We start from the raw sequence: 18,347 nt of genomic DNA on the forward strand, positions 1-18,347 counted from the left end.
CTGAACACGGCCAACAGGAAGTTCAGTGATCGAGTCTCTGCTCCTCCGTAACGGTTCGGCCACCAAACGGGACACGACACCGACTCATTCGGTGCACCGATGTGACTGGTGGGCAGAGCCAGTGTGGATGTGTGATGTCATAATGTACAGCGGTTTATCAGCTGATCGTTGGGACAAAGTCTCACGACGCCGAAGGCCGTTCAAAATCACTTTTATTTTAATTGTTTTAATGTTCTACTGATAGCATCGACATGGGTGAACCTTTACATATAAACAATTTGCTCATATGTTGCAGATTTCTGCATTTTCTGTGATCAAATGCACGGCCATTAGTCAACACACAGTTGACTGTAACAGATGAACAAACAAGGTACGGCCTGTGGAATCAGAATTCTTAGAAAATAACTTCAAAAAGGCACTAGATCAGACAATGATTCGTCTCTGACGTGGCGACTCACACACATTAATGGCTCACTGGAGCGCTGGCAGTCTGAAGATAACCAGCGTTCCCAGCTCTAAACCAAATCCACAGCTCCATGAAACAATAGAACCTGTACAGCAGCGCGTCCTGCCTGACTTTTAAAGACCTCAGTGGTTTTAGGGGACATGTAGTTCTTCATCAAGTACCAATCATTCAGGATCTACTTTACATAATAAAACCTGTCACACAACACATTTACCCTCAGGTACTAAGAAACAAACCTAACCTAATGAGTCCAGAAGCTCTCGGGGTTTTAAATAATTCTGTTTGACTTTCCTGTGTGCAAACTTAAAAAAATACACAAAAATACAATCTGCGTCTCCACGAGTAACACTGCATCGTTACTCTACGTTTCAGCTTCGGGGACCGTCGCCTGGGAATCTGAGGATCTGGGTTTGATACGTTTTCTATCGTGAGGAAACATCTCCCATTAAAGTCAAAGACAAACAGAACGAGAGCCCAGGAAGACGTGTTCACGGCCTCCGGAATGAAGTGGGTTTTATCTGGGAGAACAGTGTGTGTACACATATATATATATATATAAACACACACACACTATTCATTTGAGACCAGCGCAAAGACAGCACTTTGTTTAACAAGGCATTAAAACAACATTATCACTGAGGTTATTACTACTAATAAGCACCCGTGAGATGAGATGGGGGGGATGTAAGAACTAAATATGATGTTAATCTGTTGCCGTGGTAACCAAAGCTCTAACCTGCAGCTTGAGTACCAATAAATGGCCCAGTAGGACGTGATGATGACTCTGTGTCATTAACGTGTACAAATACACACCGACACACACACAGAACAGAGGGAGGAGATGGTGACATGGAACATACTGGAGCTGTATTCATTATTAATATTCCCCCATATCAGTAACTTACTATTAGCCCTTATCGTTTATGGAAACTGGTGTTTTTTATTTTGTTTGGAGTAGTTGGTATTTATTGTGTCTATAATTAGCTGGCTGATGGGGATGCAATAAAAGTATGGAATAATAGTTCAATGCCCGAACAGAAGGTGCAATGAAACGGTTGGCAGACGGGCTAATTACATCTACCTTTTAAATGTAAATGAAATAAAGGCTGTTGATTTATGAGGTTCACACTTCAAACAGCGTTTTGATTGGATGCAGATATGCTTTTGCATCAAACCAAGTTTAAGAAGATGGAAACCTGCGATTGTTGGAGGCAAGCAGCCGAGGTTCGTCACATATCGCTCCGATGCTATGCTAACGCTAACAAAGCTATGCTAACTTGGCTAACGTCTGCCCAACCCACTCTGCTGCTCACTGAGGCAAGGGAAGTATTCGAGACGTTGTTCACGTCAGTTTTCAGGAAGGCTGCTTATGCTAAGTAAATTAGCGTGCTAAAGCTAGTAAAACATATTTAACCCTCCGGCACCAATTTAACAGGAAGAGTTCGTCAATTTGGGAAATCCGCTGATTTAGCTTTGTTTAAATATGGATGGGGAAATCTACTGTCGCTGTCAGTTACTGTTCGTCAGATAAATATGAAGCTGAATGGAAGACCTGGTCACAAACATCACAACCGAAGGAACCCTTAGATTCATGTGGAACTGTGTAACACGTTAATATGAACCCATTAGAGAGACACACACACACACACACACACACACACACACACACACACACACACACACACACACACACACACACACACACACACACACACACACACACACACACACACACACACACACACACACACACACACAAACAGTAACACCAAGTAGAGAGGGAGAAGATGAAGTGCTGTATTTCTTTGTGAAGTCCAGTTTGAAGTGTTTTCCTTTCGTTTCTCTTTACATGAAAAGTGAAAAAGTGAAAAGGGGACGCCTGCACTTCTGGGTCTTTATGGAACCTGTGATTCGTTCTGGAGGGGGGGGGGGGGGCTCGTCAGTCGTCGATGTCCTCGTACACGTTGTCGTCTGAGGGCCGCGGTGCCGGAGACGGCCGGACTCTGTGTCGGGAATACTTGAGCTGAAGAAGGTCGCCGACCTCACTGATGACACGAAGCGCCTGAGGAGACATGCATACGGTCAGGAGAAGAACACACACACACATGCACGTAAAACTGAAAGTCATTCTTGCACAATGGAAACGGAAATATATGCTAAGCAATAACTAAGAGTGCAAGATAGTGTATAGAAAACATGGGAGTTGTTCATTAATGGTGTAGATTATTAGCTTAGTTGAGGTGAGGCCCAAATGAGGACCATTTACATTTTAGTTATTGTTAAAAGTCTGATCTGATAGATTACTGTCATTACTATGCAAGATAGCAATTTGTTACATTTAAGTTGAAGGGGAAGACAGGAAACACACACACACACACACACACACACACACACACACACACACACACACACACACACACACACACACACACACACACACACACACACACACACACACACACACACACACACACACACACACACACACACACACACACACACACACGTTACCCCGTCCAGCACGTCTCTGGTGTGGGCGGCTGAGATGCAGAAGCGTGCCCGGGACTCGATGATGGGCGTGGCCGGGAAGCCGACCACCACCACCCCGATGTTCCTCTTCAGCATCTCCCTGCCGAACGCCCTGAACCAAGGACAGAGGTCACTGATCGTCCTCCATGACAGCAAATGTGTCCATCAGGTGATTCAAAGTACGTTTCGGGGGGAAGATGAATCATGTAATGGACGGGTCAAAGGTCGGAGGCTCACCCGATCTTGGCGGGCATGTAAAGCATCATGGGTACGACAGGCGAGTCCTCGTTGCCGTAGATGATGAAGCCCATTTCTCGAAGCCTCTGGCGGAAGTAGACTGTGTTCTCTGCCAGCTGACGGACGCGTTCAGGACCTTCAGACCAGCAGAGACAGCCACACTTCTGTTATCACCACATCCAATGACCTTCGTCTATTCACTCCACAATGAGATACAACGTGAATGTTAGTTAAACTACAGATCTGATCTCTCTGGTTGGGGGGATACAAAGACAGGAACTTATTTATAGCTACTTTGATGCTTGGAGAAGAAGAAAAAAAAGAACATGTGAGCGCTGCAGCATCCAGGCACCGTGGGGAGATCAAGATTTTAGTGTCTCTTTAATGTTTCCCGTCTGCCACAGGAGATCCACTGGCTCTCCTGTGGCTCCCTTTGAACAAGACTCTGTTAGTTTGTTCACAAGTTTGACTTCACAACTAGTCACAGAAACTATTACATGCAGATCGTTGCAAAGGCGTACGAGTTTCCCCGACAATAAAAAACACAAAAACGTGTTCTGGGTTTCAAGAAAAACAGCAGAAAGACTGAACTAGGATTCAATCAGAGCAGCTTGTAATGTTGGAGGAGAGGATCGATGCAGCTCCACCTCTTTGAGGAATAACAAGTCTGACATAAGAGAGCTGACAGCTTGTGTTCATTAGTGTGCAATGACACCTGGTGGTAACTGAGGCTAACTACAGCCACTAAGAGCCCTCATTTTAAATCATGAAATCAAGAAGACTCTTTGTTGGTTTGACACGTCGTCAGTTTGAGCTGATCTGAAGCTGTTTTATTAAAATGGTTTGATTAAAGAGGTTTCAGTGGTCGACTCCAACAGGTGTCTCGTTTCTGTTTGTCAGGGTCGATGTGACACAAAGCCCAGTGTAGCTCAGTGTAGCCTAATGTAGCCCAGTGTAGCCCAGTGTAGCCTAATGTAGCCCAGTGTAGCTCAGTGTAGCCCAGTGTAGCCTAATGTAGCCTAATGTAGCTCAGTGTAACCCAGTGTAGCCTAATGTAGCCCAGTGTAGCTCAGTGTAGCCCAGTGTAGCCCAGTGTAGCCTAATGTAGCCCAGTGTAGCTCAGTGTAGCTCAGTGTAGCCCAGTGTAGCCTAATGTAGCCTAATGTAGCTCAGTGTAACCCAGTGTAGCCTAATGTAGCCCAGTGTAGCTCAGTGTAGCCCAGTGTAGCCCAGTGTAGCCTAATGTTGACTCAGTGTAGCTCAGTGTAGCCTAATGTAGCCCAGTGTAGCCTAATGTAGTCCAGTGTAGCCTAATGTAGCTCAGTGTAGCTCAGTGTAGCCCAGTGTAGCCTAATGTAGCCCAGTGTAGCCCAGTGTAGCCTAATGTAGCCCAGTGTAGCCCAGTGTAGCCTAATGTTGACTCAGTGTAGCTCAATGTAGCCTAATGTAGCTCAGTGTAGCCCAGTGTAGCCTAATGTAGCTCAGTGTAGCCTAATGTAGCCCAGTGTAGCCTAATGTAGCCCAGTGTAGCCCAGTGTAGCCTAATGTTGACTCAGTGTAGCCCAGTGTAGCCTAATGTAGCCCAGTGTAGCTCAGTGTAGCCTAATGTAGCCTAATGTAGCCCAGTGTAGCTCAGTGTAGCCTAATGTAGCCCAGTGTAGCTCAGTGTAGCCTAATGTAGCCCAGTGTAGCCTAATGTAGCTCAGTGTAGCCTAATGTAGCCCAGTGTAGCCTAATGTAGCTCAGTGTAGCCTAATGTAGCACAGTGTAGCCCAGTGTAGCCTAATGTAGCCCAGTGTAGCCTAATGTAGCTCAGTGTAGCCCAGTGTAGCCTAATGTAGCCCAGTGTAGCCTAATGTAGCTCAGTGTAGCTCAGTGTAGCCCAGTGTAGCCTAATGTAGCCCAGTGTAGCTCAGTGTAGCCCAGTGTAGCCCAGTGTAGCCCAGTGTAGCCTAATGTTGACTCAGTGTAGCCCAGTGTAGCCTAATGTAGCCCAGTGTAGCTCAGTGTAGCCTAATGTAGCCCAGTGTAGCCTAATGTAGCCCAGTGTAGCTCAGTGTAGCCTAATGTAGCCCAGTGTAGCCTAATGTAGCTCAGTGTAGCCTAATGTAGCCCAGTGTAGCCTAATGTAGCTCAGTGTAGCCTAATGTAGCTCAGTGTAGCCCAGTGTAGCCTAATGTTGACTCAGTGTAGCCCAGTGTAGCCTAATGTAGCCCAGTGTAGCTCAGTGTAGCCTAATGTAGCCCAGTGTAGCCTAATGTAGCCCAGTGTAGCCTAATGTAGCCCAGTGTAGCCTAATGTAGCTCAGTGTAGCTCAGTGTAGCCTAATGTATCCAGTGTAGCCTAATGTTGACTCAGTGTAGCCTAATGTTGACTCAGTGTAGCCCAGTGTAGCCTAATGTAGCCCAGTGTAGCCTAATGTTGACTCAGTGTAGCCTAATGTTGACTCAGTGTAGCTCAGTGTAGCCTAATGTTGACTCAGTGTAGCCTAATGTTGACTCAGTGTAGCCTAATGTAGCCCAGTGTAGCTCAGTGTAGCCTAATGTAGCCCAGTGTAGCCTAATGTAGCTCAGTGTAGCCCAGTGTAGCCTAATGTTGACTCAGTGTAGCCCAGTGTAGCCTAATGTAGCCCAGTGTAGCTCAGTGTAGCCTAATGTAGCCCAGTGTAGCCTAATGTAGCCCAGTGTAGCCTAATGTAGCCCAGTGTAGCCTAATGTAGCTCAGTGTAGCTCAGTGTAGCCTAATGTATCCAGTGTAGCCTAATGTTGACTCAGTGTAGCCTAATGTTGACTCAGTGTAGCCCAGTGTAGCCTAATGTTGACTCAGTGTAGCCTAATGTTGACTCAGTGTAGCTCAGTGTAGCCTAATGTTGACTCAGTGTAGCCTAATGTTGACTCAGTGTAGCCTAATGTAGCCCAGTGTAGCCTAGTGTAGCTCAGTGTAGCCTAATGTAGCCCAGTGTAGCCTAATGTAGCTCAGTGTAGCTCAGTGTAGCCTAATGTAGCCTAATGTTGACTCAGTGTAGCCTAATGTTGACTCAGTGTAGCCCAGTGTAGCCTAATGTAGCTCAGTGTAGCCTAATGTAGCCCAGTGTAGCCTAATGTAGCCCAGTGTAGCCTAATGTAGCTCAGTGTAGCCTAATGTAGCCCAGTGTAGCCCAGTGTAGCCTAATGTTGACTCAGTGTAGCCCAGTGTAGCCTAATGTAGCCCAGTGTAGCTCAGTGTAGCCTAATGTAGCCCAGTGTAGCTCAGTGTAGCCTAATGTAGCCTAATGTAGCCCAGTGTAGCCTAATGTAGCTCAGTGTAGCCTAATGTAGCTCAGTGTAGCTCAGTGTAGCCTAATGTAGCTCAGTGTAGCTCAGTGTAGCTCAGTGTAGCCTAATGTAGCCCAGTGTAGCCCAGTGTAGCCCAGTGTAGCCTAATGTTGACTCATCACACGTGACACACTGAAGACTTGAATCTCCTTCGGGGAGCTTTTCTAAGCGGCTAGACGAGTTTCCTCTAAACAAACCAACGCTATGTTAACACCTCACTTCCTCTCCAAACATGTGGAAACCTGCATTATTCATGTGTGTGTTTACTTGCTAGCAGTAAAGCTTCCTGCAGACTGGAACAGTGTGACACCAGTGGGAGGATGTGTGTTACATCACCTGTGTGCACTAATATGCAAATATGAGGAGTGGCTCCATAGAAAAACAATGAAATGTTGTTCTTACCTATCGTTGTGCCATCCTCTCCCATAATGCACTTCATAGAAGTGATGATTTGCTCCACCACAGGCGGAGACATGGAGGTGGCGTAGATGGCACTGTGGGAATGGGAGCGCAGGTACTCTATGAGCTCCTAAAGCCAGCAGATACATGGAGGTCAGTGGAGGCAGGAGACGCTGGACTCAGTCTACTGCTGCTCATACAGGAATCCACTCCTCAGACCCCGGCTTGTCAGGGCCACGTGGGGAACCGAACCGAGAGACGGCAATATTCAGAGTTAACCTGAGGTCATTACGATGCTAACAACCAGCATCTATGCTAGCTAACGTCCCATGAGTGTACGTTTATGCTTGTAATGAATCATCCCAACGTGTGACGACGCCTTGTTAAGATGCTTATTGTTGCTTTTATTCATATGAGGACAAACTGTCATCTTATGGGTGTTTATTGATCGGGCGGTTGGGCTAAGATGCTAGCGGTAACTTTCACTTGTTGTCATAGCAACGGCAAACATCCGGTGTTAGCGGATCCAAGCGACTTGTTTATATATCAGATATATATATTTATAAAATGGCAAATATGAGACTTTGTTTGATAAAGAAGTATTTAATGGAAGTTATTGATTCCCTCATTCTGGGAAAGTTTGTGTTTTAGATTTTTGTTTACTTCTTGAATATTGCCGTCCTCTCTCAGCTCCGTTTTTATTCCCGACAGCGGCTGTAACACGCCGTGGTAGATTTCATCCTCTCACTCATGAATGCAGATGTTAACCAGCACCCACATCACTGCTTTGTTCCACACAAAGACACAGGTTCTTAACGAGACATCCTGATGACACACTTCAACAACATTCTAGACATGAAGAGATACAGTGAGTGAAAGCAGTGAAGGTGGTGGCAGCAAGAAGCCATGAAAGGGGAACTATCACGCTTCCTTTCCTTCGGTGTGTTTCTAGTTTGTTGTTCATGTAAAAGGTCTCCAGAGATCCTCAAGTCCAGGTCCGTTCCTCTTCCTCCACTAAATAAAGCTTTAACTCATGAAAACAGGTTCTGGTAGAAACATAATATCCACGTCAGTGTCAGTAAAGAGCGGAACATTTCCTCTTCTGTTGAGAATCCTTATCAGTCCTCAGGTGTCACAATCTCTGCAGCGTCTCAGGGAGACACAATAGTGGTTTATGTCTGGAAGATGAGATCAGCCTCTTCTCTCATTTTGACAGGTTGACGTCGTGGACCGGAGCCAGTATGTCAGGAATGCTGCATCGCTGCACCGTCAAGGCTGAGGAACCACATTACCGACACCACCATCTGTGAGACTCCACACATGAACGTCTGATCCTCAGCGATGGTTCTGTTTAGCAGCTCAGCGAGGACTGGAGATCCATCCAGCTGGTTCTACGCTGCCGCATGTTCACATCTGTACGCTTTCAAACACAAATTAAAATCCAAGAAAATCCATCCTCACCCGTTTCCCAGCGATGTAGCCCCCTGCAGCGCCGAAGCTCTTGGTAAACGTGCCCATCATGACGTCCACGTCGCGGGGGTCCAGGCCGAAGTAGTCCACCACGCCTCTCCCCCGCGGCCCCAGGGCCCCGATGCTGTGGGCCTCGTCCAGGTAGAGGTAGGCCCGGTACAGCTTCTTCAGGGCAATCACTTCTGGCAGGCGCACTATGCTGCCCTCCATGCTGCCGGGACGGAAAAGGAAAAGTCAAGAGTCGTACTTTCATTCCACCCGGACTATCTGAGCTCAGGGGAGAACCACGCTGGGCCCAGGTCTAACACTGCTGGACCCCGTCAGAACCTGAGGGACAGCCACATGTCTCAGATATGTGTGTGAACATGAAACCATGTGCCAATGTCACGGATCGCAGCTAACCACGCTCTGCTGTGAACCAGCAACCCGGTCCCGGGGGTCCTGATGCTGCTAGTGGAGCTACATGAACCAGCAACCCGGTCCCGGGGGTCCTGATGCTGCTGGAGCTAGTGGGACCACATGAACCAGCAACCCGGTCCCGGTGGTCCTGATGCTGCTGGAGCTAGTGGGACCACATGAACCAGCAACCCGGTCCCGGGGGTCCGGATGCTGCTAGTGGAGCTACATGAACCAGCAACAGAAGCTGCTGCTCATTGTGTCAGCCTGAGCTCTGCTCTGAGATCCAGCTGGATTCACCACGAGGACTCGGAAGCTGCTGCTGGAGGAAGGAGGACGCTACCTGTAGATGCCCTCCACCAGGATGAGGATCTTCTTCCATGGCCGGTGGGTCCGGGGCTGCCCGTGGACGATGGCCTCTCTCAGCAGTTTCTCAAGGCTCTGCATATCTGGCAGGAGAACCAGGATCACATCAGAATTCAGGTCTCCGTCCACATCCAACATCACTGATGAGCGTCACATCATCAGAGAAGCTGCTCTGGTTTAGCACGTTAGCCGTTAGCAGTAGAATCACCAAGCAACTGGCTCCGAGGCAAGCTGAGGAATTTTGGCTAGTTAGCTGGTAGCTAATGGCTAAATGTTGAAAGGTTGCCAGCTAACACTCAGCTGCTAATTACACTCAATTTAACTTAATTTAATTGTGCAAATGAATTTTTGACTTATAGTCAAACATGTGTAGAATATTTATAGTGATTAGTTTGATTTAATACATTTAAATCAAAGATTCATCTTGACTATGAAGAAGATAGAGAGATAGAGATTAGATGAATAAATGCAAACTAGCTAGCTAGCTCTTCTTCCCTGCATACACAGAAATAATTGTGCTTGTATGATCGTGGATGATAACTTGTTTTGTTCCAGGTAACATCGAGAACGGATTCTTCAACAGCAGGACCCTGAAGGCAACGCGGCCGCCGTTCAGTCTATCATGTGTTTTTCCTATTGTGACATGTTTTTGTCTGAAGGTTCCACATTAAAGGACCAAACACTTCTGAACACTGTAGAGTCTGTTTTAAGTAGATCAGCGATAATGCCGGACTCACTGTTGTGTTTGAAGACCCTGATGGTGGACCCGGAGAGTCTGGCACCCAGGACCAGAGAGGCGTGGTTCAGCTCGTCACTCAGGATCAGACAGCCCTGCAGACAAACCTCAACATGTAGAACTGACCCGTAACCCCGACGGCCCTGTGGCCAGGGGGCGGAGCTTCCATCAATAAATCCATCTGGGATCATCTGAATGTTCAAACACCCAAACCTCCCCTTTAATGGCAAATAATGGGTGGGTCCGCTAAAACAACATTCATGCAGAGTGACAGAAGACGAGAATATGACACGGCTGGATGAACAAATGAAGGCAGGATGAGTGTGCTGCTGCTCCGCCCACCTTGCCCGCCAGCGCCGGGATGTTCATGGAGTTAGTAGCAAAGCCCATCCCGAACGCCATGGCTGACTCCACCCCCAGGAAGGTAGCCACCAGCTGCTCCATCTCCTCGTGTCTGTCCAGGTTACCTGAGACGCAGAGGCACAGGAGATCACCATAAACACCCACCAAAACCTGCGTGGAAATAAGAACAACATGACAATATCTGTTCATGCCATATTAATCTACAGACTGAGCTTAGCTTAGCATAATGACTGGAAGCGGGGGGGAGAGCTGGCGGGGCTCTAATGCCTTCCAACAGCTCCAGAGGTCACTGATGAACATCATTGCAAGGGTCATGTGCTAGACTACTTCCTGTGTGGGTGCCATCGACACTGTGATGTCACCACACTTTCACGCTGCCGTTTCTTAAACCAAAATCTAAATCATCAAACCTCCACGTGCTAGACGTCATGTGTCATCTACGGTATATGCATCGTTATGTAATAATAATATGTAATTTATGGGCCGGCCTTCTCCCCTGTTTTCTGATTCATCCTTTTAAATGTGTCCACTCAGTGTTTCCATGGTGATCCAACGTTTGTTCTTTCCTTGGAAAATGAGAGCTGAGCATTTGCTCAGGGCTGTAAGCAGATCAATATGATAAATATGCAGCTGGCTGGTTTAGCTTAGCACAAAGAATGGAAATGGGGGCGGTCAGCTAGCCTCAGCTAGTCTAACAGAATAGCCAAATGCATCTCTGAGGGATGTTTTGTAATCCTTCCTCCACCTCCAGCTCCAGCTGCCGGGTGTTCCTACCCATCTCCTGCCTGGTGCTCGCCACTCCCACGCCGTACTTCACGGTGACCTCGGCAGCAGAGTCGGCACACGGACCCGTGTTCTCGGCGAAGCCCAGGTAGTTATAGGAGCCCAGGTTGACCACGTCCTGCACCACCCGGCCCGTGTAGCTGGAAGGAGGAGGAGGAGGAGAGCAGTGAGGAAACAAGGAAGAAGAGGGAGCTGCTGCTGTGTATTCGAGGCTAGGGGCCGTGTTCTAGGAGAGGGGCCGTGCTCGAGGCTAGAGGCCGTGTTCTAGGAGAGGGGCCGTGTTCGAGGCTAGAGGCCGTGTTCTAGGAGAGGGGCCGTGTTCGAGGCTAGGGGCCGTGTTCTAGGAGAGGGGCCGTGCTCGAGGCTAGAGGCCGTGTTCGAGGCTAGGGGCCGTGTTCGAGGCTAGAGGCCGTGTTCTAGGAGAGGGGCCGTGCTCGAGGCTAGAGGCCGTGTTCTAGGAGAGGGGCCGTGCTCGAGGCTAGGGGCCGTGTTCTAGGAGAGGGGCCGTGCTCGAGGCTAGAGGCCGTGTTCTAGGAGAGGGGCCGTGTTCGAGGCTAGGGGCCGTGTTCTAGGAGAGGGGCCGTGCTCGAGGCTAGAGGCCGTGTTCGAGGCTAGGGGCCGTGTTCGAGGCTAGAGGCCGTGTTCTAGGAGAGGGGCCGTGTTCTAGGAGAGGGGCCGTGTTCGAGGCTAGAGGCCGTGTTCTAGGAGAGGGGCCGTGTTCGAGGCTAGAGGCCGTGTTCTAGGAGAGGGGCCGTGTTCGAGGCTAGAGGCCGTGTTCTAGGAGAGGGGCCGTGTTCGAGGCTAGGGGCCGTGTTCTAGGAGAGGGGCCGTGTTCTAGGAGAGGGGCCGTGCTCGAGGCTAGAGGCCGTGTTCTAGGAGAGGGGCCGTGTTCGAGGCTAGAGGCCGTGTTCTAGGAGAGGGGCCGTGTTCGAGGCTAGGGGCCGTGTTCTAGGAGAGGGGCCGTGTTCTAGGAGAGGGGCCGTGTTCGAGGCTAGAGGCCGTGTTCTAGGAGAGGGGCCGTGCTCGAGGCTAGAGGCCGTGTTCTAGGAGAGGGGCCGTGTTCGAGGCTAGAGGCCGTGTTCTAGGAGAGGGGCCGTGTTCGAGGCTAGGGGCCGTGTTCTAGGAGAGGGGCCGTGTTCTAGGAGAGGGGCCGTGTTCGAGGCTAGGGGCCGTGTTCTAGGAGAGGGGCCGTGTTCTAGGAGAGGGGCCGTGTTCGAGGCTAGAGGCCGTGTTCGAGGCTAGGGGCCGTGTTCTAGGAGAAGGGCCATGTTCGAGGCTAGGGGCCGTGTTCTAGGAGAGGGGCCGTGTTCTAGGAGAGGGGCCGTGCTCGAGGCTAGGGGCCGTGTTCGAGGCTAGAGGCCGTGTTCTAGGAGAGGGGCCGTGCTCGAGGCTAGAGGCCGTGTTCTAGGAGAGGGGCCGTGCTCGAGGCTAGGGGCCGTGTTCGAGGCTAGAGGCCGTGTTCTAGGAGAGGGGCCGTGCTCGAGGCTAGAGGCCGTGTTCTAGGAGAGGGGCCGTGCTCGAGGCTAGAGGCCGTGTTCGAGGCTAGAGGCCGTGTTCGAGGCTAGGGGCTGTGTTCTAGGAGAGGGGCCGTGTTCGAGGCTAGGGGCCGTGTTCTAGGAGAGGGGCCGTGCTCGAGGCTAGAGGCCGTGTTCGAGGCTAGAGGCCGTGTTCGAGGCTAGAGGCCGTGTTCTAGGAGAGGGGCCGTGCTCGAGGCTAGAGGCTGTGTTCTAGGAGAGGGGCCGTGCTCGAGGCTAGAGGCCGTGTTCAAGGCTAGGGGCCGTGTTCAAGGCTAGGGGCCGTGTTCTAGGAGAGGGGCCGTGTTCTAGGAGAGGGGCCGTGTTTGAGGCTAGGGGCCGTGTTCAAGGCTAGGGGCCGTGTTCTAGGAGAGGGGCCGTGTTCTAGGAGAGGGGCCGTGTTCAAAGCTTTTACAACAACCAATAGGGCTGCAGCGGATGTTTAAGGGACTGACAAATGTAAATATCTGCAGGTCTTTTACAAAGTAAACAGACGAAGGTCTGAGCTCCGGAGAACTGTGATCTGCTTACAAGAAAAGCCACAATAGAGACACAGAACTGCAGACACCATGTTGGACATTCAAAGCAGTGTGGAACAGTAAGGGTCTCACTCGAAGGTCCAGTTGTAGTCGCGGGAGGCTCGTTCCATCAGGTCCATCTTGGCCCCCGGGACGCTGCATATGGGCCGGTTCCAGTTGTCTCGGATCCGCATGTAGAGGTTTCTGGTGTAAAAGTTCTCAAAGTCCTGGTAGAGCGGCACAAAGTCCTGTACATGGGAGGAGGAGGAGGAGGAGGAAGGTGCATTAGCTGAGAGAGTATAATAACTAGGAGGAACTACATGCCAGTCATACTTCTGGAAGGAAATCAGAATGTAAAAACACAGGGAATGTATTTCCCTCGGTTCTTGGAGGAAACGTCCGTGGGATATCCTCTGGGTGATTTAATGACTTCCCCCCGTCTATCTCGCTGGCTTCTGTTCCTCACGCAACCAAACACTTGGAAACAATGGGCCTCGCCATCAGACGTTACATAACGGGCTGAAAACAAGCTCCGTGGTCAAGGACGCGTCCCGAACCTCAGCTGGAAACACATTCCACTGACTGAGGAAGAAACAAACAATCTCTGAGCTTTCGTTTTCAGAGGAGTGCTTCCTCTCCACAACGGGCTGGTTGGACACATGAGAGCCCACAGCTCCCACAGCTCCCAGTGATGATAAGCCGTCGGTTCCACTCGGCACATTAAAAGGCATAGACAGAAACCAACGTGCAGCCGAGACCATCACCAGATTATGGTTTCAGGCCACGTGTGCTGGAGGAAGTATGAGATGTTGCTAGAAGGAAACCCAATTAAAGTTCGATTAAATTACATTCACGGTGTCATATTGCAACAGATGTTATCTCGGGACACTTTCCACATAGAGCAGGACTGGAACAGGATCAGGACTGGAACAGGACTAGAACAGGATCAGGACTAAAACAGGAACAGGACTAGAACAGCGACACATAGTGGAGAGAAAACTCCGACTTAACAGACTTTAGGCAGAAATCTGGGGCAGACCAGGATGTCGGGTTCATCTGGATTTGGTGTTGGTTGTAGTATTAACAGTGGTAGTAGTATAAGCAGTAGCAGTAGTATAAGCAGTAGCAGTAGTATTACAGTAGTAGTATTAAAACAGACGGCACCCCAGGGTGCACCGTTAACGTCTCACCTTCTGCTCCTCCTTCTCCCGGGCGATGTGGCACCGTTCGATCTTCCAGTGACGGAGGAAGTCTCGGAGGTAGCCGAAGACGGTCAGGATGCCGTAGCCCATGTAGGTGAGCACCGCCACCAGCATGGGCGTCTCCTCGAAGGACTCCATGAAGGGCCGGCTGTACAGGCCGCCGTGACGCCAGGCTGCCTGGACCTGGACCACGTGGAGACCAGAAAGTCACATTTAATCCTCAAAAGTAAAAGTATCTAATATTAGTTCTTTATATTCGGACTACAACAATATACTGACAGATGGAATGTTAAAAACCCAAATGTTCTGGAAGGAATATGCCAATGTTACCTTAACATTGTACAGAATCTTTACAGTCTTTTTATTGTTAAATCATTACTGATTAAAATGCTATAGTTTATGTGACATAATCTGGTATGTGAATATTACATTATACATTTTGGGTTTACATTTGTACCACACCAAAATGTTACACATGAAAACCTTGAGGAACACCCTAGAAGAAGTCCTGCTGTGGTTTGGTATCGAAAACCTTTGACATTTGGAGATTTCTGAAAATAAATCATATTTCTTTAATAACCTGCTCCAAAACCCCCCGTCAATATACCAATATACCATCAATACACCAACATACCATCAATACACCGTCAATATACCATCAATACACCGTCAATATACCAATATACCATCAATACACCATCAATACATCAATATACCATCAATACACCGTCAATATACTATCAATACACCGTCAATATACCAATATACCATCAATACACCATCAATACATCAATATACCATCAATACACCGTCAATATACCATCAATACACCGTCAATATACCAATATACCATCAATACACCATCAATACATCAATATACCATCAATACACCGTCAATATACTATCAATACACCGTCAATATACCATCAATATACCAATACACCATCAATACACCGTCAATATACCATTAATCCATCCTCTGGTGTTCTAGCTGCGTACGAGACCGGCAGCTCCCCTGTGCCGTCTCCAGAAGGCCTGTTATCGCTGGTGGAGGTGACTCCCTCAGAGGTGACTTATGGGTAGTGTGGAAGATAAGAACGACTACAGGAAGGAAAACACCAAAAACACCAGGGACGCAGGATTTGACTGCCAAATAAGGGAAGGTGTTGTTTGTGTTGATGCTCGTCCGAGGACTCGGAGCCCAGTGACCTGCGATGACAACGTCGACATGCATACGACCCTTCACCAGGAAACTGTGTCTCTGTGCAGACGGTAGGAATGGGCGATATTTTACCGTTGGCGATATACCGTCAAAAAATTTCCACACGGTAAGAATTTGTCATCTCGCGGTAATAACGATAAATTCCGGTTGATGACTTTTTCCCCCCAACTTTATTGTATTCAGATTTACTCTCGTTTGATGACGTTGTATGCGACCACGCACTCGCAGCCCAACTCACGTGACAGGCACCTGCCTCCTGCCTGTAGACCTGATCTCTCGGCTCACGTGAAGAACAATAACAAACATGGCGGAAGGCGGAGCTGAGAGCGAGGTGCTCGTTGCTAAACGAGGCTCCAGCTCGATTATCTGGAACTGGTTTGGTTATTATAAGTCTGACATGGAGCAAAACACTGTTATATGCAGAGTTTGTAAAAAAAAACGGTGATTGCAAAGGATAGTAACACCACCAATTTGTTCCACCACCAGCACAAACCAGAACATGACGAGAGCCAGAAAATGCGCACAGATGCAGCAAAAGCGACAGCGTCAACTTCACTTTTTTATCGTCACTTTTATTGTTACCGGGATAAATGCCAGAAATTATCGTGATCAATTTTTTAGTCCATATCGCCCATCCCTAGCAGACGGACAGAAACCCAGCAACTCAGACGTTACGCAACGCCTTCCCATCATGTGCACCGCTGTGCTCGTGGCTATTAGCCGCTGCATGTGACCGGTCATGCTTCTCTGTCTCAAATTCCTCAACAGAGTAGCAACACTAGCATCCGCACCAAACCCCGATCAGCTGAGGTTCAGTCACCAGGCGCCTAGACCCAGAGGTCACCTCCAGACCCTGAGGTCACCTCCAGACCCAGAGGTCACCTCCAGACCCTGAACTCACCTCCAGATCCTGAGGTCACCTCCAGACCCTGAGGTCACCTCCAGACCCAGAGGTCACCTCCAGCCCCAGAGGTCACGGACCCTGAGGTCACCTCCAGACCCAGAGGTCACCTCCAGACCCAGAACTCACCTCCAGACCCAGAGGTCACCTCCAGACCCTGAGGTCACCTCCAGATCCTGAGCTCCCTCCAGACCATGAGGTCACCTCCAGACCCAGAACTCACCTCCAGACCCAGAGGTCACCTCCAGACCCTGAGGTCACCTCCAGACCCTGAGCTCACCTCCAGACCCAGAGGTCACCTCCAGCCTCTGAGCTCACCTCCAGACCCTGAGCTCATCTCCAGACCCAGAGGTCACCTCCAGCCCAGTTAACCAATAAAACAGGAGGAGCCGGCGACGGTGGCGTGCATCAACCTTTTTATTTCCCTTCAATCTGGAAAAACCAAACTATTGCCAATGATTCACCCCAGTGAATAATATCTATGTTAGTAGCATCTTATCCTAGACACAGCAGATACACTCCAGACTCAACCATTCATCACACATGCGTGCCTCCCGGTGCTGCCGTGGGGACGACAACATCTGATCACATGGTCCGGGGGGGCCTGTTAACTGGGACAGTCACAGGGGTGCACCCAAGGGTGGAGATTTCATTAGCTCCTTTGGAAAAAAAGCTGTTTCACAACACGTCAGAGTTCCTCCTCCAGCTTACAGATAATAGAAGCCACACACAGGGTTAGAGCCAAGTATCTGTCAGCCTGCAGCCAGACATGCTCACATGCATGAACACACTCCCTGGGAATGAACACACTGGAATGTAAACGTATCACTTTTATCAGGCATGTTTTAAAGTAGTTGGACTGGCTCTGATCAACTGTAGGAGGAGTGTTTTAGAAACACATCTTTAGTCAAGTAATATACGTAAATCCACACATGCATTACACAATCAGATGAGCAATGCCAACTTTCGGGGTCGTCACACGCGCCCTTTTTAAAAAGAAAATGCCCTCCCTGAGACCGGATGGAGTCATTCATAGAGTTTCACATATTCAGAAGCTACTTGGTGAGACGGTGATGGAGCCGAAACAAGCAGCGGCTCGGGACGATGGAGGGGAAGTGTTGGGCTCGTGTTTCCGGGGAGGATATAGCGGTGAAACGGGCGGAACCTCTAAAAACCAGAGTTTTTCAGGTGGAGTCTGGCGTCAAGAATCACAACAACCCGTCAGATCACCATCATCTCCATCGGAGCAGGTAGTGGACATGACAGCGCCGTCCGGGTGTTTCCGGGTCCACACCGTGGAGGCTTCCCCGGTCCACATAGCCCGTCCTCCCCCGTCCCATCCCCGGGCCTCACCTCCTCCTCTTCCCCCTCCTCCTCCGCCTCGCCGGGGCGGCGACGGTGCTCGGGCTGCTGCCGCCGCTCATGGCCGCGGTGGAGGCTCCTCACCGAGCCGTTCCTCTCCGGCTTCAGTCCGTTCCGCGCGCGCTGACACGCGTCCCCGTCGGCTGGCTGGCTCGCGGGGCTCTCGGTCATCGCTGGCCAACGGTTGTGGAGCCGCGACGGCTACTGGCATGCAGGAAGATGGCGCGCGCCTGCGGTGCGTGCGAGGCGGTGACGGTTTCCGAGGCGGGAACGTTAACCGCACGGCAAACACTCACACACGCACACACACAACACATGCACACGCTCGGGCAGGGGAACCTGAAAATCCAGACCCACAATACCGGAAATCAACGCCCATAATAACACGGGAGCGTGCGCGAGGGGGCGGGGCCTCAAAGTGAGAATAAATACAATAAATAAGACAGTGAAGCGGTGCTCTCTGATTTATATAAGTATATCGAACCAGCTGTTTATTAATATATATATATATATTATATATATATATATTTATATATTATATATATATTATATATAATATATATATATAT

The 18,347-nt window shown here is 49.5% G+C and overlaps 2 protein-coding genes across 2 annotated transcripts in view; one reads left to right on the plus strand and one right to left on the minus strand.

Moving 5' to 3' along the window:
• Positions 1-18,347, plus strand: part of LOC311016213 (NLR family CARD domain-containing protein 3-like) — a 51,569-nt gene that overhangs the window by 12,274 nt on the left and 20,948 nt on the right. The window lies entirely within an intron of this gene.
• On the minus strand, positions 196-18,075 carry LOC311016212 (serine palmitoyltransferase 2-like). Its single transcript, XM_084013790.1, has 12 exons — positions 17,770-18,075; positions 14,282-14,476; positions 13,185-13,339; positions 11,051-11,199; positions 10,256-10,380; positions 9,915-10,008; positions 9,155-9,260; positions 8,407-8,626; positions 6,949-7,075; positions 3,233-3,368; positions 2,978-3,107; positions 196-2,528 (listed from the first exon to the last, which is right to left on the minus strand). Exons 1-12 carry the CDS (start codon positions 17,947-17,949, stop codon positions 2,406-2,408), a joined length of 1,740 nt encoding a protein of 579 aa, XP_083869916.1. The 5' UTR covers positions 17,950-18,075; the 3' UTR covers positions 196-2,405.

This window comes from Eutrigla gurnardus, assembly GCF_963514095.1.
Source record: "Eutrigla gurnardus genome assembly, chromosome: 7".
In the NCBI taxonomy this organism is placed as follows: domain Eukaryota; kingdom Metazoa; phylum Chordata; class Actinopteri; order Perciformes; family Triglidae; genus Eutrigla; species Eutrigla gurnardus.